This window comes from Macaca thibetana, chromosome 4, assembly GCF_024542745.1.
Source record: "Macaca thibetana thibetana isolate TM-01 chromosome 4, ASM2454274v1, whole genome shotgun sequence".
In the NCBI taxonomy this organism is placed as follows: Eukaryota; Metazoa; Chordata; class Mammalia; order Primates; family Cercopithecidae; genus Macaca; species Macaca thibetana.
This window is the reverse complement of record NC_065581.1, coordinates 153,816,903-153,842,088: the sequence shown is the minus strand read 5'-3', so window position 1 is coordinate 153,842,088 and position 25,186 is coordinate 153,816,903. Positions and strand designations below refer to the sequence as shown.

Genomic DNA, 25,186 nt, shown 5'->3' with positions numbered 1-25,186 from the left:
TACATATATGCTCATTTTCAAAACATTTGAAAATGAAGTTCTTTTAAAATGGTATAAAAGTTTAACATTTAAAAATTAAATACCATTTAAACAATGATCATTGTAATCCTTTTAAAGTATCATGACATCTTTAGAGTGAGCACCTCTAATTTTTAATGAAGACATAGTGTTAAATAATGGTAGATCCAAGTCAACTTACATAAACTTCTCCAGGTGTAACCATCCAGTTAATTTTTGAATTTTCTTAGTAAGTCTGTAATCAGAAATACTTTCCACAATGATATACTTAAAAATACAGTATCACAGAAAACTAGTAATCAGGTAACCAAATGTTATATTCTTTACATATACACATTATATTCTTTTTTTTTTCAATCCCTATAGCATAATTTTATATATTATAGTAATTCAGAGTGACCCAAGGGAAAAAAATAACTGATTACCTGGGCTTTTCTGGTACATCAGAAGGATTACTGCAAAATGGTTCCTGGTAAATAGTCTCTGAAAGGTCATGATCCAACAAAGTTGCCATAATTTCTTCCCTACTTGGTGGGGACATAAGTGGTTTCAGAATGTGAGCAGTTCGTGGGGTGAAACTGCCATTTTTAGATTGTGAAGGAGAACTAGTAGATCTTGGTGAACTATCAGGAGTTGGTGTCAACATATCATTGTTTCTTGAAACATACAGTTCTAAATCTTCACAGGCCATGTCCACAAGTTCACCATCAGGGGAGGAGAGTATTGCAGTAAAAGAGGTATTGGCTGAGTCAAGAGACCGTCCCATTTCTTTTCTGGTATGACCTTGAATCCAGTCTGAATTGTTTGGCTGTGGGAGGCTAAGAAACACTTCTTTGCTTACTGAACTCCTATTCAATCTAGATTTTTCATTTAGACAGTCTTCTGCCTGCTGAACACAGAAAGAATCCATTATTGAATTAGACCGAGTTGTTAGAGGATGAAAGCTATTTTTCCACTGGTTGTGGCGATGATTCTCAATACTATCTATGGATGATTTCTCAAAAATTTCAGGACTTAAAGTACCAGATCTAATCCATGAGGCTGAGTCCGTAGTATGCTTGTCTTCTTCACATTTCTGGTTGTCATGACTTAAAAACTCATTTTTTTCTATAGCTTGTCCTGGAAAAAGATCCTGAACAGCATCACTTAGGAACTTCTGAGGCAAATTCTGATCAGCTGGGACAAACTGACTTCCAGAGTAAAAGCTACAAAATCCAGTCTGACCTATTGTGTTAATATCAAAATTATAATTATGTTCAGGAGATAAACTATCTTCAAGTGAATAACAACTTTCAAAACCTGGATCTGAAAAAAAGATGGGACTATCATCTGATACGGAGTTATCCAACTGGCTAGAGTTTTGTAAATTTAAAGAGTCTACTTTGAGAAGTTTGGGGATTTTTTCTTTTGGTTTTGTACTTCTGGGAGTTCGAGGTTTTCTTGGGGATGTTACCGATCGTGTCCGTTTATTTGCTTTGTTATGTTCAAGAGAACCAGAAATATTTTTATTTGGTTGGTGTTTATTAGATAATGGGTCTTGTATAATATTTGCATTTTGTGCTTTCTGCTGTCTTTTTTGTAACAATTCTTTTAGAACTGCCAGTCCAGACTGTCCTTCACCAAATGCTGAAGGTGCTGACACATTTCGATTTTTACACTGAGAAAGTGCTTTGGTTTGTGAAATTGCTTCTGATAATGACCTCTGTTTTACTCTTTCAGGTTTAAAATTTGACACATCTAAAATAAAGCCCCTTTGCTTTTGCTCCCATGCTATTTGTTTGATTGGACTTCTCAAGGAAGTTACAAAGCAATTATTAGGCATTTGGCTTTCATCTGAAGCTGTATTTCCCGGAGAACAAGTTTCACTGTGCTTTGACTGCTCTGCTATGCACACAATCTGCTGCTGACTATCTTTGCAATGCAAAAAATTAGGGGTATATGCTTGGTCCAGCTTTGATTCTAGGGAATTGCGATATTCACTTAACTTTCCGATTGATGACAAATAGTTTTTTTGTATATTATTTGTATTATCTTCTATCTTTGAAGACATACCCGAAGATATCTGTGTATTCTGTGCTACCTGAGACAAATGGTTGGAAAGGTCAAATACATTTTTCTGAATTAAGGTTGATTCCTTTAGAGTAAATATAGCACTTTGATTATGAGGTCTTTGAACATTAATTTTTGAGATTCCAGGTCCTATAGAATTACAAACAACTGATGGATGCAAATCATCTCGTGAACTGGGGAATGTCTGCACATCTACAGACTTCTTGCTTTCTAAGAAAGAAGAAAAGCAGCCAGATAACTTCTGTTGTGCATTAATTCCAGTGGGTAGGGGAGCAGAAAGGGGATGATCTACAGCAGAGCCCATTAGTGGCATATCTTTCTGTTTAAAAAGTAATTGAGCGCCTCCAGAACTACTTGCAAATTCAGACACATTCTGGTGTTTCAGTACAAACTTAACTTCAGCACCAGACTGAGATTTTATTTTTTCATCCTTAAGTGTTATATGCTTTCTCGATGTACCTTTCGCATTTGTTTTTTGTTTTGCTCTTGGTTTCTTTTTTCCATCATCTACTAGTTTATTTGTCTGATTTCGTTTGTTCCTTTTCTTAGTAACTACAGAGGGATTAACGAGCTTTGCTTTTGATTTCTTAACCTGTGCTCTTGCGCGACTATTTTTTCCTATACGAGAATTAACAGTCTTATTATACACATTAGGACCCTTAAAAAGCATTGCCTCTTTTTCTGCAGCAGCCATGATTTCTTCAGCTCTTGGATCTGTGGGAGACCAGCAGCGAGGTGGAGAAGAATTTATGGGACTTGTGCTTCTCTCAGAAAGAAAACCTAGTTTAGACATAACATCACTATAATTCAAGTCACAATCTTCGGTTTCAGCATTGTAAGATGGCGAGGGAGGAGAAAGAAGAGCATGTGACCGTTTTTTCCTGAAAGACAAAGTTCTCTTGATATTTTCATTATTTGTCCTTTGTTGCTTACCAGTTTTTTTCTTAGCAGACTTATGTTTTGACTTTCTTCTGTGACTTTTCTTTGGTGTTAGTGGATAAATGGGATATTTGGTTGCAGGGGAGTCGGGAACTTTTGGCCAAAAGTCCTTCAAAGGTGCAAGCTTTTTATATAGTTCCATTTTTTCTTCTGTTAATATTACTTGTTTTTCTTTAGCGTCTATTTTTCCTAGCTTCACAAGCATATTTTTTCTCCCTCTAAATCTATTAATAATAATATACTTTATGATGACAGGAGGCAGCTTTTTAGACATTTTTCTTCGTTTTCGAGATTTGAGAGTTCCATCTAAACTTTCACCAATTTCCATGGGATGAGGTAGACTAATTTTTGAGTTGTGTGTTACAAAACTCGACTCACTATCTTCAGTCTCATAATTTACCTTGCGTTTGGCTCTAAGTGTGTATTTATTTCCATATAGTCCAAAGGACTGCTCAGTTTCTAACGTTCCATCTCCAAAGTGACAGTCTATAAAACCATCTGTGGGTGTTTTATTTTCAAAAGCTCCACGAGAGGTTTTAGTTAAATCACTGGCGAATGCACTATCCTTCTCAGGATTACTATTACAAGGATTATTTTGTATACTATTATCTTTCGTGGATCCAGTCTCACTACTTTTGGTAAAAGTCTCCTGATGACCTGCAAGTTTCTTTTTATTCAATTTTAACCGGGATGGTTTATTGCCAGGTTGTAGTTTATATGTGACAGGAGATAGTTTCTGTGGTCTAGTAAGACAGTTAGAAAGAACAACACTGGGAAAAAACATATAGTGTGCTGCTTGCTGGCTGAGGCTTGGCTTTTCTGTTTTATGTTCTTGAAATTCTTCATACCTAATTTTAAGTTTATTTAGTCCACTTTCATCAGCAGTGCTATTAAGAGAATGCACCATAGTTCTATTCTCCCCTGAGCATGACAGCAATTCACAATTTTCAGTAAATGATGAAGGGAATAAACTACTCAGAGCTGTGCTGTTTCCTTTTTCATTTCCTTCAGAGGACACTTTATTTTTTGAATGATTCAAGTCAGAAAAGTTGAAAGAATTTTTGCCCAATGTATTCTCGTTAGGGTGACGGTGCATATGTATAAAAGGGGAATCCTTTTCGATTTTTCTAATGTTTGTATATTTTCTACTTGGTACTTGTCTTGTAACAGATGGAATATCTTCTTCATAATCAAAAATACTACTTTCACAGGAAGACACTGGGAGGATCTCTTTCTTACTATTCTCTTTATGAGAATTTTCTGAATGAACAGTACTGCTTAAAGATCCAGGGTATTTCACAGAGTAAGTGCTTTCGTTTGTAAAAGAAGTGACTGAATTATCTAGACCTTTTTCTATATTTTTATTTGTCTGTGAAAGGTCTTCAATTAAATCTTCCTTGTTCAAAACATGGGAAGAAAGGGCACTTGTGTGTTTACACTGAAAGGTAATCTTAGCAGAAGATGAGGGTTCTAACGTAGCAGCATCTTTGTGAAAGATGGAGGGTTTAACTGATAGCTTGCTTGTTGCAATTACAGAAGAGTGGGTTCTAGAGTTTTCGTTGTTCAATGGATTGTCTGAAATGAGGAGGGAAAAACAGTTTATTTCATTTTACTCTTAATTTTTAAGACATTTTCCCACACCAAGATATTAATGCTATCACTATGAAAAAATTACATAAAATTAAGTTTGCATGTTTAAAACGGCTATCTTAACAAAAAGGTAATGTTTATCATTAATGACTCAATCTAAATATAGTTACAATTATGAGTCATCATTTTAAACACACATTCAATTGATCAGAAATAGATTATATTACTATTTAGTGCCTTTGGGGAATAAGGGAAAAATACTGTCACTTTAAAAATGTTCATAAAGTAATATGCTTTACATTATCACTTCAAATAAACTGAGCATATTTTTTAGTTTATTATTCTACTTACACAACAAACATTAAAGTTTTCAAAGCTTGAAATCAGTGATCAACAAATGTTATATATCCTTTTAGAAATGAGAAACAAACCATATATCTACATTCTTTCAAAAGAAAAAAATCCTGAGGGACGAAACATCACTATAGCCTCACTTAGCCAACTATATAGAAAGTATGATTACAGTTTCAAAATCAATAGAAAGTATGATTAAAGTTTCAAAATCATATTTATTTATTTATTTATTTATTTATTTTTTTGGAGGCAGGGTCTTGCTCTGTTGCCTAGGCTGGAATGCTGTGGAGCAATCACAGCTCACTGCAGCCTCAAACTCTTGGGCTCAAGTAAGCCTCCCACCTCAGCCTCCTGAGTAGCTGGAGCTACAGGCATGCACCATTATGCTGGGCTAATTTTTTTTTTAGTTTTTTAGAGACAGGGTCCCACTATGGTGCCTAGGCTGGTCTCGAACTCCTGAATTCAAGTGATCCTCTCACCTTGGACTCCCAGAATGCTGGGATTCCAGGTGTGAGCCAGAGCGCCTGACCTCAAAATCAAATATATTTTTAGATCCTAACTAACCAATTTCTCACAGTAGACTTGTTTACTTACCACTATTTTCATCTGCAGTTCCATCTAACTGAGGTATAGAAAGATTGGCTAGAAGCAAACTGTTATCACTCCATTCCATTTCTTCTTCTGAAGATGAGTCATCATCTTCAGTTGAACTTCTGTGGGTATTTCTGCACAGTGATCTGGAGAATATTAAAATTCACTAGTGAGCATGATCATTAGAAAAGACCATCTCAGATGCAAATCATGTATCTAAGTTAACTCTATAATAATGTAAGTTAACTATAATAATGTATCTAAGTTACTCTATAGTAAAACAATAAAAAACCCCTGAAAATTGTAACTTCTAGAAAAGCATATTTACTTTGCTTTATTAACATGTCTCACTATAGCAACTTACAAAGAATTATTATAATTACACTTTATAATCTCTTTCATGTGAGCTGAAATACACCACAATTCCTGCATTCTGAATTGCAAGAAATAAGAACAAAGAGATGAGTGAAGGGGCACTGAGGTCAGGGCTGAAGAGAAAATATTGAAGAAGAGAGAATAAATAGGAAGTAGTAAAGGTGTTCAGTCAATCTGACAGTAACTATAAAGTAGGGTTACTGAGAAATTCAGAGGGACAGTGAAGTCCAGTTTCTTTAAGTTTCATCTCATATTGATATTAACTTGATGCTTTCCCTTTTAATTGAATGGGCAAACTTTTTTCCTATCCATATCCAATTTTTTCTTTCACTAATCTCAACTATTTGAAATTATTATTATTTTATTATACTGGAACTCTTTTTCCACTAAGCCTTTGCAAATCACAATTTATCATAAAAATCACTCCCTTAAGAGCTGAAAGAGGTATCAGAGGTCTAGTCCAACTTTCTATCCAATGCAAAAACGTGATTTTTTAATGAACCTGAGGCAATCTCTGTTTTTACATAATCTATATAAGGGGCTTGCTGTCTCACAGGGCAATCTTTCCATTGTTAATAGCTTTAATTGTTAATAGTTGTCTTCTTGTAATACACAAACTCTTTCAACTTCCATACATGATTCCTATTTTGTTCTCTGTAGCTATACACAGCAGGTTGATGCCATTTTCCACACGATAATCTTTAAAATACATAAAGGCATTTCTCATTCATCTTGTAATTCTAATTAGATCAAACAGTCTCCATTCAAAAGTTCTTCAAAAGTGACAATGCTTACAGATCCTTCTAGTTTTCTTCCTCTTCTTTCCCTTTCCTTTTTCAGTATTCTTAAAATATGGTGATCAGCACAGAATATAATATCCAATATAAAGAGTAGAATTAACTAAATCATTTTCTGGACACTATGCTTCTACTATTCAGTCTCTCTCTAATAACGTGTACAAAATGTTTAGGTTTGTTTTCCCAAGATTAAAGTGGGCATGGTTTTCACTAAATTGGTTCAGCCAATGAACATATAAGCATAAATGTAATCATAGGATCGACAATGCCTATTATTAGAGCAGTGACAATGTTAGAGGAAAGAATTTAACATCACATCTGGAGATTTCTATATCTGATTTATTAAACAGAAAAATCAAAACTTCTGTCATATACATGTAAACACTGAATTTATGGATTAACTTCTTTCACCTTTCAGTGATGGCTTTGGGGTTGAAAATTTCAAACACAGACTAAAAAAGTTCTAATCTAGCCTACAGAAGTTTAAAGGAGAGGCATACTCAGTCTTTCAGGCTCACAGGCCTAGATTTTTCGATACACAGAGCATATAACTAAAGGGCAGACTCAAACCAATCAAGTTCACAGAGAGTGATTTAGAAAACCACAACACCAACTTATTCACTGATTTTGAGAAACAAACCACAACACCAGTGTTTCCTTCTCAGTCTTTTATTTATTTGTTTTTAACCTTAGTTCCCTTAGTCTAATCAGACCCCAAAGCCATACCCTATCTTCAGTCTGACTCTATACATTGCTGCTCTGATACTCAACAACAGCTCAACTATCACAGGGCATTCTTTTTGTCTAGTTCTAAGAAGGCACTCCAATTTTGCCCCATTTATCACTCACATATGTTAATAATGTGTATATAAATGGATAACTTCTAAAAGTTAGGTTAATCTCTTAAAATGTAGCAGAACTTTATTTTGCTTGGAATATGGAGTATATGCCACATGAAAAACAGATCACTAAAAGGGAATTTTAAAACACCAATTTAGCTCATAAGGTATTTTATACACTGAACAATAGTAACAAGTAATTTCTGATTGAAGGATGATAATGCTAAAAGTTAATAAAACAAATGAAATAACTAAAAAATTACCTCTTTTTGGCACAATGTTCTTCAATATTGCTGTCCCATCTCTGGGACATCACCAAACTAAGCTCCATTTCCTCTTTTTCAATCTGTGGTTCATTTTCTTCATCATCACTATTTTGGGGATATTTATTATTTCCAAAGGAGCGACACGGTGATGGCATCCTATTTCTTTCCCCCCGATATCCATCACTTTCCAAACCAGCAAGAAGATGTACCAGAGCCTCATCAGGACTACTGTCCACTACAAAACAAGTACAATAATCACCAACAAATAACTCAAGTTTTCTTTTTTTTTTGACACGGAGTCTTGCTCTGTCACCCGGGCTGGAGTTGGAGTGCAGTGGCGGATCTCGGCTCACTGCAAGCTCCGCCTCCCGGGTTCACGCCATTCTCCTGCCTCAGCCTCCCAAGTAGCTGGGACTACAGGCACCCGCCACCAAGGCCAGCTAATTTTTTGTACTTTTAGTAGAGATGGGGTTTCGTTGTGTTAGCCAGGATGGTCTCGATCTCCTGACCTCGTGATCCGCCTGCCTCGGCCTCCCAAAGTGCTGGGATTACAGGCATGAGCCACCACACCCAGCCTGTTTTCTTAATAATCCAACAATTCAGATCACTTAGAATAAAATAACAACATCATAGATACTGGCACAGGCTGAAAGAATACAGTTGGTACAAAGGCTCAGGTGTTGAGGTAGCTCTCCTATCAAAGTTGATCCTTGGACCACCTGCATTAGAGTAATTTAGGGACATCATTAAAATAACATTGTTGTGTGCTCCGGTCAGGGCTGCCTGGGACTGCACAGGGTTTTGGCCATGGGGACAGCTCAGCACTGTCAGCCCCTAGTTGGAAGGCTTTGCCAGCGAAGGCTGGCAGTGGCTGCAAGAAGTCTGAGATACCGCTCAAGGGGAGGCTGCTGAAGGACTGGTTGAGCGCAGCCCTGGCCAGCGAGATGAGGAGGCTGGGACCGCAGCCCTAGCAACCCATGTTTCCTCCAGTGAAATCTGTGATACTCACCAAGAAAGAACCACTTATGGTGTTTCAGTAATGTACTGAACTTTGCAAAATATTAATTCAAAATAAATGCATTCTCCTTCTAAACTAATACGGTTTTCCCTGAATCAAAGTACAGTTAAAAAAAACTATTTTCTTTCACAAAGTTTTTTAAGCTGTATAGAAAAAAAGGCAAAGCTACTTGATTTAATGCAAGGTTTCATTTTCATATTCAGTAGAGTGCTTATTGAACATGCAACATTTACCTCTTCAAGTCAATAAAAAAAAAAAACCTCTTCACAACACACATTTTCTCTGAATTACAATACTGAATATTTATGGTAGCACTGTTACTTACTGAAAACAGGTGACTCACTCAGTCTTTGGGTCAAAGGCTGAAAAGTCTGACTATTTTCCATGAGGTTCAAAATTGCTTCTTCATTAATAAGAGCTTCTTCCACTTTGTGTCTAGTGTGACCTTAATTTGACAAAGAATTAAAAAATTAAAGCAATGGCCTAAATCCAAAATTTATCATTTAGGATTTGTGTAAATTTGGAAGCATTACCATATAAACCTATTTTAAATTTCAAAATGTTAATGACGCATGCCAAATAAAAACATAATAAAAAGCCACAGAAATATTTAACCAGTCACATGGATTCATCAAATCAAACACTGAATCTATAAATCACCAAATATTTATAACCTCTTTAATCCTACTTAATGCGTGTAGTTCTATTAGTCTGATAAAAATCACTGCATATTCAAATATATAAAGTGAAAAGGAAAGATAAACTATCTTATTTGAATACTAAAATTCTTTATTCTCTATGGTTCAAAAACAACAAATTAAGAATAAATGTTTTTCAACTCTTCTAAGAAAAAAAATTGACAGCGCTCATTATTTGACAAATGTGTACTGGACTCTCTTCCGAATGCATAAAAAATAAAGAGCTTAGTGTAATTCCTAATGGGGTGTGTGCTGGTTTTTCTGCCTGTTTGTGAACTGTAGTTGTGGTTTCCCATTTCATTGTCATAACTGGGCAGAAATAGTTTTTAAGTGCTATAAAAACACAAAGAAATGGTTAAGCAATTAAAAAATTCATTTTACATTATATATTTCTCAGAAAGCTTTCATTATATATCACATTCATTGTATTTTCATGATATCAAAAAATAGTAGTCTATATGGCCATATAGAACCCTCCAGCAATTGCCGTCCCCTGCAGGAACACCAAACTGAACTATCCACACAAGCAAGCACCTTCATTAGAATAAAAAATCAGGAGAGCAATCACAGTACTTGGTTTTAACAACATATCAAGGAAAGAGACAGTGAAGAGGGTAGAAAAGACAGTCATGAATTGCTGATAGCACCTCCCACCCCTCAGGCAATGGTCTTGTGGCACAGAGAGAGAAATCTGTGTGCTTGGGAGAGACAGAACACAGTGAATGTGGGGCTTTGCATTGGAACTCAGTGCTACCCTGTCACAGTGGAAAGCAACATGGAACAGAATTTAGCCAGCACCCATGGGGAGAGGATTCGACCAGCCCCAGTCAGAGGCAAACTGCCCAATACAGCAGTCCAGAACCTGAGGTGCAGCCAGCATTACTACTATGGGCTAAAGCACTTTGGGATCCTAAATAAAGTTGAAAGGCAGTCTTATCCACAAGGACTGCAATTCTTGGGCAAGTCCCAGTACCGTGCTGAGCTCGGAGCCAGTAGACTTGGGGTACACACACCTAGTGAGAGAGTAGCTGGGGAAGCCAAGGAATTACTTGTGACCCCTCTTCCCCACCCCGCACAGTCCCAGGCAGTACAACTCACAGCTCCAGAAGACTCTTTCCTACCACGAGAGGACACGAGAGGGAAGAGCGAAGAGGACTTTATCTTGCAACTTGGATACCAGCTCAGCCACAGTAGGGAAGGTAGAGTCGTGACACACATATTCCAGGCCCTAACTCCTGGATGACAACTCTAAACACACCCTGGACCAGAAGGGAACCTGCTGCCTTGAAAGGAAGGACTCAGACCTGGCAGGGTTCATCACTTGCCCACTAAAGAGCCCTTTGGCCTTGAGTAAACACAAGTGACACTCAGGCAGTACTTGCTGCAGGCCTCGGGTAAGATCCAGGGACATGCTGACTTCAGGTGTGACCCAGTGCATTCACAGCACTGGGAACAATTGAAAGCCCGTTCTCTAAGATCTGGAACAAGACAAGGATGCCTAGTTTCACCACTGTTATTCAACACAGTACTGGAAGTCCTAGTTAGAGTAATCAGACAAAAGAAAGGAATAAATAAACTGCATCCAAATTGGAAAGGAAGAAGTCAAATTATCCTTATATGATCTTATATTTGGAAAAACCTACAGACTCCACTAAAAAACAAATTCAGCGAAGTTGCAGGATAGAAAATCAACATATGAAAATCAGTAGCATTTCTATATGCCAACAGTGAACAATCTGAACAAGAAATCAAGAAAGTAATCCCATTTACAATAGCTACAAATAAGATACCTAGGAATAAACTTAACCAAAGAAGTGAAACATCCCTACAATGAAAACTATAAAATATTGATGCAAGAAATTGAAGACGACACCAAAAAATGAAAAAGATATTCCAAGTTCATGGATTGGAATAATCAATACTGATAAAATGTCCATACCTACCTGGAGCAATCTACAGATTCAAAGCAATCCCTATCAAAATACCAATGTTATTCTTCACAGAAATAGAAAAAAATAATCCTAAAATTTACATGGAACCACAAAAGACCCCGAATAACCAAAGCCACTCTGAGCAAAAAGAATAAAACCGGAGGTCACATTACCTGACTTCAAGTTATACTACAGAGCAATAGTAATCAAAACAGCATGATACTGGCATAAAAACAGGCACACAGACCAATGGAACAGAGAACCCTGAAATAAATCCATAACTACAGTGAACTCTTTTTTGATGAAGGTGCCAAGAACATACCTTGGGGGAAAGAACAATTTCTTCAAATAAACGGTGCTGAGAAAACGCTGGATATCCACATGCAGAAGAATGAAACTAGACCCTGATCTCTCACCATATACAGAAATCAAATCAAAATGAATTAAAGACTTAAATTTAAGACTCAAACTATGAAACTACTAAAATAAAACATTGGGGAAACTCTCTAGAATATTCGCCTGAGCAAAGATTTTTTGGGAAATATCCCCAAAGCACAGGCAATCAAAGCAAAAGTAGACAAATGGGATCATATCAAGTTATTATACAAAGTTTCTGTACAGCAAAGGAAACAATCAACAAAGTGAAGAGACAACCCACAGAGTGGGAGAAAATATCTGCAAACTATCCATCTGACAAGGAATTAATAACCAAAATATATATAACTCAATAGTAAAAAATCTAATAATCCAATTAAAAAATGGGCAAAAGATCTGAACAGACATTTCTCAAAAGAAGATATACGAATGGCAAACAGGTGAAAAGGTGCTCAACATCACTGATCATCAGAGAAATGCAAATCAAAATTACAATGAGAAATCATCTCACCCCAGTAAAAATGGCTTTTATCCAAAAGACAGGTAATAATGAATGCTGGCAATGATGTGGAGGAAAGGGAACTCTCGTACACTGTTGGTAGAAATGTAAATTAGTACAGCCACTATGGAGAACAGTATGGAGGTTCCTTAATAAACTAAAGATAGAACTACCATATAATCCAGCAATCTCTCTACTCGGTATTTATCCAAAGGAAATGAAATTGATATGTCGAGTTGAAGAGATATCTGCACTCCCATGTTTATCACAGTCCTATTCACAACAGCCAAGATTTGGAAGCAATCTAAGTGTCCATCAACAGATGAATGGATAAAGAAAATGTGGTACATTTACACAATGGAGTACTACTCAGCCATAAAAAGAGTGAGATCATGCCATCTGCAACAACATGGATGGAAGTGGAGGACATTATGTTACGTGAAATATGCCAGGCACAGAAAGACAAACTTTGCATGTTCTCACTCACTCGTGGGGGCTAATTAATAATTAAAACAATGGAACTCATGGAGATGGAGAGTAGAATGATGGTTACCAGAAGCTAGGAAGGGTAGTAGGGTGGGGGGTGGGGAAGTGGGGTGGTTAATGAGTACAAAAAAATCGAAGGAATAAGATCTAGTATTTGATAGCAGAACAGGGTCACTACAGTCAACAATAATCTATGGTACATTTAAAAATAACTAAAAGTATAACTGGAATGTTTGTAACACAAAGAAATAAATGCTTGAGGTTATGGATACCCATTTATCCTGATGTGATTATACTGTATGCCTGTATAAAAATCTCTCATGTACCCCATAAATATATATGCCTACTATGTACCCCAAAAAATTAACAAAAAATTAAAAGTAAAAAGTAAAATTTCAAATGCATTAAAGACCTAAATATGAAAAACCAAATTGTAAGCACACATAAGCCTTAAAATGAATACTTCAGAGAAAATTTTCATTACATCAGGGTAGGGAAGGTCTCATAAATCACATACCAAAACTAAACCATAAAGGAATATTGTAAACTTGACATTAAAACTGAAGACATGTAAAACTCCAAGGATAACCTTTTTTTTTTTTTTTTTTTTTTCAAATGGGGGGAAAAGAAGTTAACATTTTTTTTTTGAAGATTTTTACAAGACAAGCCTAGATGGAGAGAAGATATCTCTACAATAAGTATAACTGACAAAGACTTAATATCTAGAAAATATGAAGAACTCCTACAAATAAGAAAAAGAAATGACTCAATAGAAAATGAGCAAATAACATAATTCACAGAGAAACCCAAATGGCCTTTAAAGATGCTCAAATTCGTTAGTAATTAGGAAATGCAGATTAAAATGCAGAGATACTATTTCAAAGAATCAGAGCGGCAAATCTTTTACATCTATTATTTTATACTTATTATTTGATGCTATCAAATGTTGAGGTTTCGCTTGCCTAGTAAAATTGCGTACGATACAATGTGACTTCTGGGTAAAACTTTTATTATTGTCTTGTTTACTAACCATGTATAAGCTAATTGCATTATAAAAAAACTGTTAGAACAGATGCTATCTAGGTAGAGTACAATGCATACACCCGAATATTCAGTAACTCACTCTTCTGCATGTGTTTGGTAGAGAAACTCCTGCATATAGCCATAAGGAGACAGATATAGCACTAAGTGCAAAAGTAAAGACCATCTAATACTTGTTGAGAAATAGATAACACTGTTGTTTAGTCTTAAAATGGAACAGTCATCAGCAGCTAAAATGAATGAACAAGGATAAATTTCAAAGTTATAATGTTGACATAAAAGATGCTCAACATTAGTAGTAATGAGGGTAATGAAAATTAAAACCATAGTAAGATTCTATTTCACACACTAGGATGACTACATTAAAAAAGACAGATAACAACAAGTGTTAGTGAGGATGGAGAGCCTGAGAAACTCTCCTATATTGCTGGTGGGAAAGTAAAACATTGCTGTCACTTTAAAAACAGCTTGGGAGTTTATTTTAAATTAACTCAAATTAAACACAAATATACCACATGCCCTAGCAATTCTTTTGCTTGGCAGAGGTAATCTTTTTAGTGAAGTTTATTCTTAAACTGTTTCGTTTGTTACTATTTATACCATTTTACAACTCTTTTTATGATATTTATCCTAAAATTTATGCTTTACTGCTTATAGCAGCACTTTTTTTTGTTTTTTGTTTGTTTGTTTTTTGTTTTTGAGATGGAGTTTTGCTCTGTCGCCCAGGCTGGAGTGCAGTGGCATGATCTTGGCTCACTGCAACCTCCACCTCCCAGGTTCAAGCCATTCTCCTGCTTTGGCCTCCTGAGTAGCTGGGATTACAGGTGTGCACCACCACACCCGGCTAATTTTTATATTTTTAGTAGAGACAGTGTTTCACCATGTTGGCCAGGCTGGTTGCCAACTCCTGACCTCAGGTGATCCGCCCGCCTCAGCCTCTCAAATTGCTGAGATTACAGGCATGAACCACTGCACCTGGCCAGCGGCACTATTCTTACCAATCAAAAGTGAAAACAACTCAAATGTTGATCAACTGATAAATGGATTAACAAAATGTGGTATCTCCATACATACTGATAGATACTACAACATGTATAAACCTTGAAAGTATTATGCTAAGTAAAAGAATCCAGACACAAAATACTATATATTGTATGGTTTCACTTACATAATACACAGTATCTATACAAGGCCCATGTATTATTAGTGGTTACTTGGGGTTTGAGGTAGAAACAGGCATAACTGCAAATGGACACAAGGGATCCTGTGGACTGATGGAAACATTCTAAAATTGGATTGTGGAGATGTTTGCACAACTTTATAAATTTACTATAAATCACTGAATTATACACTTAAAATGACTGAATTTTATACTATGTAAATTAAACCTCAAGTTGCTTAAAAATATAATGCTGACTGAAAAAAGCAAGTTGCTTCATCTACACCAAGTAGAACATCATTTATGTAAAATTAAAAACTTAATGGTATATATGGTGGGCAAACATTATAAGAAAATATAAAAATTATATATGGTAACAGTTTGCACTAACTTCAGGATACTCCTTACCTTTAGAGATGCAGAAAGGGTGACAGAATGGGAGACATTTTTGCTATATTCACAATATTTATTTCGTAGGGAAAAAAATTCCTAGCAAACTCAATCAAATATTAACATCTCAGTGCTAGATATATGTTCTAGTAGCTTCTTTATACATGAAAAGCAAATCTTACCTTTGCTTGATTCTTTGTCTTTGTGAACCTCTACCATATTGGCTGGTGTACACTGAAGCATTTCAGGAGACAGAACCTCAGAGTGCAATGTTAACTCAGCAGAGAACTCCTGGGATCCATCACTGTAGTCCACAGATCCTGATAATGTTCTGCTTAATTAAAACATATCCTTTATAACAGACTAGATAACAAAGGAATAAAATTAGTTCTGAGATCTATAATAAATAACCACTTACACAGAGAAATCATTCTGTTTGAGAATTTCCTGAAGTCTCTTCTGAAATTTTTTTTCACTTTCTGTTGCTGGCACAAACCTGTGATCTTTGAATTTTAAAAGTGCATTAAAAAATGTAGATAGCAAATGAATGAAATATTTTCCTTTCTCCTAAAGTAGCTTTAAAAATGGTAGCAATTTCTTATCTTTCTCTAAATATATATAATACAACCTAACTGTAGTCTTACTATAGAATCACACAAAAGAGAAATGGTTGCTACTAAAGTTACAAAATTAGGCATTTAAACTCAGTTCAAGATTAAGTTCTATAATTATAATCTAAATCTGAAACAGAAAAACTGTTCTCTACCTATAAATACATTGTATCCTAAAACTAAAAATAATCCCCTTATAAAATATATTTCTATTTTTAAAATAAAAGGCACTCAAAGTTTATCAAAACATTTTAGTGCGTAAGATGTAACAATTTTAATTGAACTTCGCTATAGGCTTACTGCTGTGTTTTGAAATAATGTATCTGTCTTTTGAATGATGTCTTTCATTCTTTTACCTTTATTTTTAAAATTCTGTTGTATCCATGGTATTATCTGAACCCCCTCAAATTCTTTTTGAATGTGGCACCATTTAGTAATGAGTATTTCTTTAGAGCTGTACATAATGAACGAAGTGAGAGCTTATATGACATACTCAGAAAATAAACTGTGGGCAGCATTTCAATGGCTACATTTTCAAAGCTTAATGTATTAAACAGTGTTCCTAAGTTGAAATTCATGATCTTCTGTGAGTTTTCTATAGTTCATTTGGAAATACAGAGGGCTAGAACACACTAGAGAATGAAAACAAAAAAGTGAGGCAAGAGGACAAGGTACACTAAAAACAAAGAATAGTAAAAATGTCAACTTCTTACAGAGAGAGAGAGATAATAAGTGACAATTTGGAGATAGTTATAAAGATAAATACTGGCTGTACAGCAATGACAATAAGAAAAATACAAAACAAAAGGTCATTTGAAAAGTAAAATCTAATGTCAAAGGAACAACTCAATGACAAACTTTCCCATTAAAATACTTGGTTTAAAAGAATAATCAAAGCACTATTAGGTTTATACCTTGTGACTCAGGTTGGCTAATTTGAGAAGTTTCATTTCTGTTTCTTCGCCGTTGCTTTTCATCTTCCCATATAGCCTGTAGACCAGGGTTTCCACCAATTTGAGCTGTAATCACAATAATATTTCAATATTACAGGGTCAAAGTAAAAAAACGCCTAAAAAAATCTAAACTTTTCTTTAATAAATACTGCCTTTAAAAAAATCTATCATATATTTTGTGTAATAAAGTAGACAAATTATCCCAACCTACACTTATTATGTTACTCCTTTTTAAGCTTTCTTCCTAGTGGTTCCCCAAAATCCAGCAAGTGAATACAGTTCAAACACCTGATGACAGTCAACAGACCTAAGAATACCCTTGCTGATATACAATATGAAAATTAAGAAATTAAAAGGCAGAGTACATTAAATTACTTTATATTAGCTAATTTTATTTAGTGTCACCCTTATTTTAGTGTATCTATTCAAATATAGTCATTTGGACAAAAATATAAACAAAAAATTAATTACTATCTCAGTAGAAGTATAGAAGCAATCTTCATAACATTTTGTATCCTCCTTCTATAATATCTTAGTTTCTTCGTAAAGTTTTCTTTCCTACTTTTTCTATTCTACTTTGGTCATTAATTTTTTTTTTTTTTTTGAGACAGAGTCTTGCTCTGTCACCAGGCTGGAGTGCAGTGGTGCGATCTTGGCTCACTGCAACCTCCGCCGCCTGGGCTCAAGCAATTCCCCTGCCACAGTCTCAAGAGTAGCTGGGACTACAGGCGTCTGCCACCACGCTCAGTTAATTTATTCTATATTTTAGTAGAGATGGGGTTTCACCATGTTGGCCAGGATGGTCTCGATCTGACCTCATGATCCACCCACCTTGGCCTCCCAAAGTGCTGGAATTACAGATGTGAGCCACCACACCTGGCCGGTTATTCATTTAAAAAAATAAAAACATGTATTAAGAACAATTGTATGAACCTTCAATGTCCAGACGATTTAAGATATCAGCAGCTACAGCATCCACTTCTAATTCACATGTACTCTGTGGTTCAACACCTTCCAATATTAAAGAGCTGCAATTAAAGGATATAAAAAACATAATAATTATGTGAGCAAATTTTCTAAGATTTTTCTTACTTATACAATTATCTTATGTTTAGCTGGTACCCAGAAAACCTGATTAATACACAATTATTCATGACAAAATTGATACTTTGTGTATATATAAAGAAAAATACAATGAGAAAAATACAAAACATATACTGACAACCCTATTAAAATCCTATTGAAGTATATTCTACATATTTTGGTTCATTAGATTTTATATAAAAAGGAATATAAAACGTTTTAGCATACGGTCATACCCGGGGCAGAATGGGATAGGATAATATAAAAACCACAGAGGAATGCATAAAAAACCATGCACATATGAAATCAGTTGCCTAGAGACATCTTTTTCAGTATTCAAAAAACAGGGGAGAACGTGCAATAAGAGATAAGGGAAGGTGAGCACACTGAGAAATGGGCAAATGATAATTCACCATCCTTCCTGCCCTCAACTACTGCTGAGATGGGGAATACTTTAAAATTCTTCATAACTACAGAATTGATAAACTACATGAATGATCAACAGTGGGATCATAGCTAGGAAAAGTAATGATACCATAAGGTCATTAATTTTTATAAGAACTACAAAGGATTGTTTCCCATTCAGGATCTTTGACTCAAAAGCATTTGCTTTTCATCAGTGCCCCAAAAGAGAAGATAAGGAAGATACCACATAATTGATCCTACTTAACAGAATGAAGAGATAACATCTAGTGTGGCTCCTAGTTTACTCATTCCAAAATTTAGGACTTGTACAAAAACAGACACCAAGTGGAAAAGGGGAGATCCATAATTTTACTACAAAGTGGGTGATGACACATTTCATTAACTTTTTATTTCAAACACTTTGTTTTTGTTTTTTTTGAGATGGAGTCTCACTCCGTCGCCCAGGCTGGAGTGCAGTGGTGCGATCTCAGCTCACCTCAACCTCCACCTCCCGGGTCAAGTGATTCTCCTGCCTCAGCCTTCCAAGTAACTGGGATTACAAGCATGTGCCATCATGCACAGTTAAGTTTTGTATTTTTGGTAGAGAAGGGGTTTCATCATGTTGGCCAGGCTGTTCTTGAACTCCTGACCTCAAGTGATCTGCCCACCTCAGCCTCCCAAAGTGCTGGGATTATAGGTGTGAGCCATGGTGCCCTGGCCTTGAAACACTTTTTAACATTTTAAGAAAAACATGTTAGCAAAACCTCATTTTCCATCGTCTATTTTAAAGGAAATTTTAATGGAATATTTTATGTTAAGTTTGTTAAACCACAGAATTTTTACAACTTAAATAATATATGTATATATGTACTCACGGGTATATATTTAGATATTCATACACACATATCTTTTCACCATTGATAGAGAAGGAATATATTAGTCAACCTATCATAATACATCCCTTTCTCTTTCAAAAAAAATATTTCCCAATGTAGATTGTCAGCTGGGCTTGGTGGCTCATGAATGTGATCCCAACTTTGGCTTGGGAGGCCAGCCTGAGCAACACAGTGAGACCTCATCTCTACAAAAAAATTTTTTAAATTAGTCAGGCATGGTGTTGCACACCTGTAGACCCAGATACTTGGGAGGCTGAGCAATACAGTAAGACCTCATCTCTACAAAAAATTTGTAAACATTAGCCAGGCATGGTGTTGCACACCTATAGTCCTAGATACTTGGGAGGCTAAGGTGGGAGGATCACTTGAGACCAGAAGGCAGCGGTTGCAGTGAGCTGAGATTGTGCCACTGAACTCTGGTCTGGGCAACAGAGCAAGACCTTGTCTTGACAACAAAAAAATGTGAATTGTCCTCTTCATTCATACAACTTAACAGAAATTGAACAGATTTAAAAATGTTTATGATCAACAGTTTTCTTATATAAAAAAGTTTCGTAATTTGAAATAACTATGTCGTAAATGTCAAGGATGAATATTGCAGAAGTAGCACATTTGAGAGAAAGGAGGGAAACAATAACATCAAAAAATATAATCTCACAGTAGAAATTTACAACTTGCCCTTATTTCAAAACTGCTTCAGACATTCAGAACAGGAGCTAATTAAAAATTAGCACCAGTAGATAGAAAATGTAGTAAAAAATTTGCATAAGCAAATACATAGCTGCTTTGCAACAGAAAAATCCAAGCATTTGGAATATACTGTCTCCAAAAAAAGTCTAATCAATAATGAAACAAATAAATTACAAATTATATTATTCAAAAATAGCATGTCAAAATAATTTATTACATATTTAATATTTATAAATTTTAGGGGTTTTTATTAAAAATATTTAGATTTTTGTTTTAAATTACTATTTTATCATAAATGTAAATTTTTTTTACAAGTTATAGGATATCAAATTAGAATGGACAATGAAGATGAATGCTGCAGAAAAGTATAACAATATCTACCTCGTATTCCTTTTGTTAAGTAGGTAATAACTAGGTACATTTTCATGGTCTGTTTTTTAAATCGTTTATTCCTTGTAATACACTAATGTCAAGGTTTGCTTTTTTAAATAAGTGTATAGATTAAAAAGATCCAACACAATAAAAGGTTAAAATTTAATCATGGTAACCACTGATTTCTGATCACAACTAGGATATATGTAAAATTTTCATTTCCTTTACAACATTAACTAACCTTGGTATTTCCTCTTGTTCCCACCGAAATAAAGTACCAGCAAGAGAATTTCTTGATAAATGATTCTTGCAGGATCCAGTTGCATACAGTGTATTACCTAGGAATAGAAAAGTAAAAGGAATAAATTCTACTTTTAATTTTTATATAATTACTTTTTAGAAGATAAATGTCTTTTTTTTTTGAGACGGAGTCTTGCTCTGTCACCCAGGCTGGAGTGCAGTGGCACAATCTTGGCTCACTGTAAGCTCCACCTCCCAGGTTCACGCCATTCTCCTACCTCAGCCTCCTGTGTAGCTGGGACTATAGGCACCCGCCACCACGCCCGGCTAATTTATTTTGTATTTTTAGTAGAGACAGGGTTTCACCATGTCAGACAGGATGGTCTCGATCTCCCGACCTCGTGATCCACCCGCCTCGGCCTCCCAAAGTGCTGGGATTACAGGCATGAGCCACAGCCCCTGGCCAGTAAATGATCTTTAAAAAATTTTATTACTCATAAATTACAGATCCCTTTTTATTGATACATAATATTTGTACATATTTATGGGGCACATGTAGTATTTTGATACATGCATACAACCTGTAATGACAAAATCAAGGTACTTAGGATGTCCATCAGCCCGAACGTTATTCATCATTTGTGTTGAGAACATTTCAAATCTTCTAGTTATTTTGAAATATATATCGTTGTTAACTATAGTCACTCCTGTATGCTATCAAACACTAGAACTTATTTCGTCTAATTGTATTAACCAGTCTGTCTTCAAATCTTCCTGGAACCCTTCTCATACACCCTTCCCAGCCTCTAGTAACTACCATTCTACTTTTTATTTTTTTGAGATGGCATCTTGCTATGCTGCCCAGACTGGAATCAATCTCCTGGACTCAAACAATCCTCCTGCCTCAGCCTCCCATGTAGCTGGGACTACAGGGGTGCATCATGACTCCTGGCTAAAGGTGAACTTTTTTTTAGTTCCCACATCAGTAAGAACATGTGATATTTGTCTTTCTGGGCCTGGCTTATTTAACATAATGATCTCAATTCTATCCATGTGGCTGCAAATGACAGAATTTCATTTTCATAAAAAATAAGGCAGAACAGAATTCCATTGTGTATATATATCACATTTTCTTTATCCATTCATCCACTGATGTATACTTAAGTCATGATTCCATATCTTGGCTATTATAAATAGTGCTGCAATAAACATGGGGGTATAGGTATCTATCTTTGACATATTGATTTCCTTTCCTTTGGATAAATACCCAGCAGTGGGACTGCTATATCATATGGTAGTTCTGGTTTTAGGTTTTTGAGAAACCTCCGTACTGTTTTGCATAATGGCTGTACTAATTTACATTCCCACCAACAGTGTATAAGAGTTTCCTTTTCCTTGCATCCTCACCAGCATTTGTTACTGTCTTTTCCATAACAGCCATTCTAACTGGGGAAAGATGATTGCTTATTGTGGTTTTGATTTGCATCTCCCTGATGATTAGTGATGTTGAGCATTTAAAAAATATATCTGCTGGTCATTTGTATGTCTTCTTTTGAGAAATGTCTACTCAGATATGAAACTATTTTTTTTCTTGCTGAGTTCCTTATATATTTTGGATATTAGTCTCATTTCATGAATAGTTTGCAAATACTTTCTCTCATTCTGTAGGCTGTCTCTTTACTCTGTTGTTTCCTTTGCTGTGCAGAAGCTTTTTAGTTTACACAGTCCCTTTTGTCTATTTGCTTTGGTTGCCTGTGCTTTTGAGGTCTTAGCCATAAAATTTTTTCCCAGACCAATGTCCCAGAGTATCTGTCCTACAATTTTTTTTTTTGAGACAGGGTCTCACTGTCATCCAGGCTGGAGTGCAGTGGTATGATTATGGCTCACTGCAGTCTTGAGCTTCCAGGCTCAAATGATCCTCCCATCTCAGCCTCCCAAGCTACTAGGACAACAGGCATGCGCCACCATGATTTGCTAATTTGTAGAGATGGGGTTTCACTATCTTGCCCAGGCTGGACTCAAATTTCTGGGCTCAAGTGATCCTCCTATCTCAGCCTCCCAAAATGTTGAGATTAGAAGAGCAAGCCATCATGCTCAGCCCGTGTGTCTGTTTTTATACCAATACCATGCTGATTTGGTTACTAAAGCTTTGTAGTATTATTTTGCTCAGCCTATGTGTCTGTTTTTATACCAACACCATGTTGATTTGGTTACTAAAGCTTTGTAGTATTGTTTTGCTCAGCCTGCGTGTGTGTCTGTTTTTATACCAACACCATACTGATTTGGTTACTAAAGTTTTCTAGTATTATTTTGACCTCAGGTAGTGTGATGTCTCCAGTTGTTCTTTTTGCTCAGGATTGCTTTCGTTATTTAGGCTCTTTTGTGGTTCCACATGAAGTTTACAATTTTTTTTCTATTTCCATGAAGAATGTCATAGGTATTTTGTTATGAATTGCTATGAATCTTTAGATTGTATTGGAAAATATGGCCATTTTAACAATATTAATTTTTCTGATCCATGAACATGGGATATCTCCATTTGTCTATTTCCACTGTTTACTTCCATTAATTTTATCAGTAATTTCTAGTTTTCCTCCTATAGAACCTTTACTTCTTTGGTTAAATTTATTAGTATTCTTTTTGGTAGCCATAATAAATGGGACTGTGTTCTTGTTTTCTTTTTCAGCTAGTTGTTATTGGTGCACAGAAATGCTATTGATTTTTTGTGTGTTTTTAAAAAAAATCTGCAACTTTACTAAATTTGTTTATCAGTTCTAACAGTTTTTTTGCTGGAGTCTTCAGGTTTTTCCATATATATATCATGTCATCTGCGAAAAAGGGACAAATTGACCTCTTTTTTCCCAATTTGGTGCCTTTTATTTCTTTACCTTGCCTGATTGTTATGGCTAGAACTTTCTGTACTATGTTGAGCAGGAGTGGTAAAAATGGGCATCCTTGTCTTTTGAGGTATGGTCCTTCTGTGATTAATTTGTCAGGAGTTTTTATCATGAAGGGACATTGAATTTTATCAAATAACTTTTCTGTGTTAGCTGAGATGATCATATGGTTTTTGTCTTTCATTCTGTTGATGTGATATATCACATTTATTGATTTGCATATAATGAACAATCCTTGTACCCCTGAAATAAGTTTTTTTTTGAGACAGGGTCTCACTCTGCCACCCAGGCTCGAGTACAGTGGCATGATCTTGGCTTACTGTAACCTCCACCTCCCGGGCTCAAGCCATCCTCCTACCTAAGCCTCCCAAGCAGGTGGGACTACAGGTGCATGCCACCACACCCAGGTGATTTATTTTTTTGTAGAGACTGGGTTTCACCATGTTGCCCAGGATAGTCTCAAACTCCCGGGCTCAAGTGATCTACCCACCTCAGCCTTCCAAAGTGCTGCTGGTATTATAGGTGTGAGCCACTGTGCCTGGCCCTAGGATAAATTTTACTTGATCGTGGTGTATTTTTTTTTTTTTTCATGTTTTGTTGGTTTCGATTTGTTATTATTTTGTTGCGGATTTTTGTGTCTATGTTCATCAGTGATGCTGACCTGTAGTTTTCTTTTTTTGTTGTGTCCTGTCTGATTTTGGTATCAGGATAAAGCTGACATCATAGAATGAGTGAGGAAGAATTTCCCTTTCTTCAAATTTTTGAACTAGTTTGAGAAGAATTGGTGTTAGTATTTCTTTCTACGTATGGCAGGATTCAGCAGTAAAGCCATCCAGACCTGGGCTTTTCTTTATTGGCAGACCTTTAAATTACAGATTCAATCTTGTTACTTGTGATTGATCTGCTCAGGTTTCCTTTTTTAAAAATTTAAAATAGAGACAAAGTCTCACTGTTGCCCAGGCTGGTCTTGACCTCCTAAGCTCAAGCCTTCCTCCCACCTTGACCTTCCAAAATGCTAGGATTTCAGGTGTGAGCCACTGTGCCTGGCCAGGTTTCCTATTTCTTCCTGGTTCACTCTTGGTATGCTGTAATGTGTCCAAAAATGTATCCATTCCGTCAAGGTTTCCCAACTTGTTCACATATAGTTGTTCATGACAGTCTCTGATGATCTTCTGTATTTCTGTTTCATAAATTGTAATGTCTCCTCTTTCATGTCTGATTTTATGTGGGTCTTGTTTTTTCTTGGTTAGTCTAGCTAGCGATTTATTGATTTATCTTTTCAAAGCACCAGTTTTTTCATTTCTCTGATCCTCTGTATTTTTTTTTTTTTAGTCTCTATTTTGTTTAGTTCTACTCTGATCTTTATTATTTTTTTATTCTTCTAATTTTGGCTTTGTTCTTGCTTTTCTAGTTTCTTAAAATACATCATTACAGTGTTTATTTGAAATCTGTTTTTTTAATACAGGCATCTATTGCTATAAACTTACCTCTTAGTACTGTTTTTGCTGTATCTCATAGGTTTTGGTATGCTGTTTCCATTTTCATTGGTTTCAAGAAATTTTTAAATTTCCTTCTTAATTTCTTCATTGATCCAATAAAGGTT

General features: G+C 35.6%; 1 protein-coding gene across 8 annotated transcripts in view; it reads right to left on the bottom strand.

The window, feature by feature from the left end:
* The window catches only part of REV3L (REV3 like, DNA directed polymerase zeta catalytic subunit), a 659,986-nt gene that overhangs the window by 549,043 nt on the left and 85,757 nt on the right, over positions 1 to 25,186 (bottom strand). For 7 of the 8 annotated variants that reach the window (XR_007725269.1, XM_050789035.1, XM_050789041.1 and 4 more), the window contains 9 exons: positions 20,688 to 20,784; positions 17,934 to 18,028; positions 16,962 to 17,066; positions 15,855 to 15,939; positions 15,619 to 15,770; positions 9,183 to 9,302; positions 7,837 to 8,074; positions 5,566 to 5,708; positions 444 to 4,602 (listed from right to left, as the gene is read on the bottom strand). Coding sequence is in view for 7 of the 8 variants with exons in the window: in XM_050789035.1 (XP_050644992.1) it covers positions 444 to 4,602; positions 5,566 to 5,708; positions 7,837 to 8,074; positions 9,183 to 9,302; positions 15,619 to 15,770; positions 15,855 to 15,939; positions 16,962 to 17,066; positions 17,934 to 18,028; positions 20,688 to 20,784 (5,194 nt within the window). In the remaining variant the exon portion in view is untranslated. The remainder of the gene's footprint in view (positions 1 to 443; positions 4,603 to 5,565; positions 5,709 to 7,836; positions 8,075 to 9,182; positions 9,303 to 15,618; positions 15,771 to 15,854; positions 15,940 to 16,961; positions 17,067 to 17,933; positions 18,029 to 20,687; positions 20,785 to 25,186) is intronic. The other variant, XM_050789036.1, reaches the window with a different exon arrangement.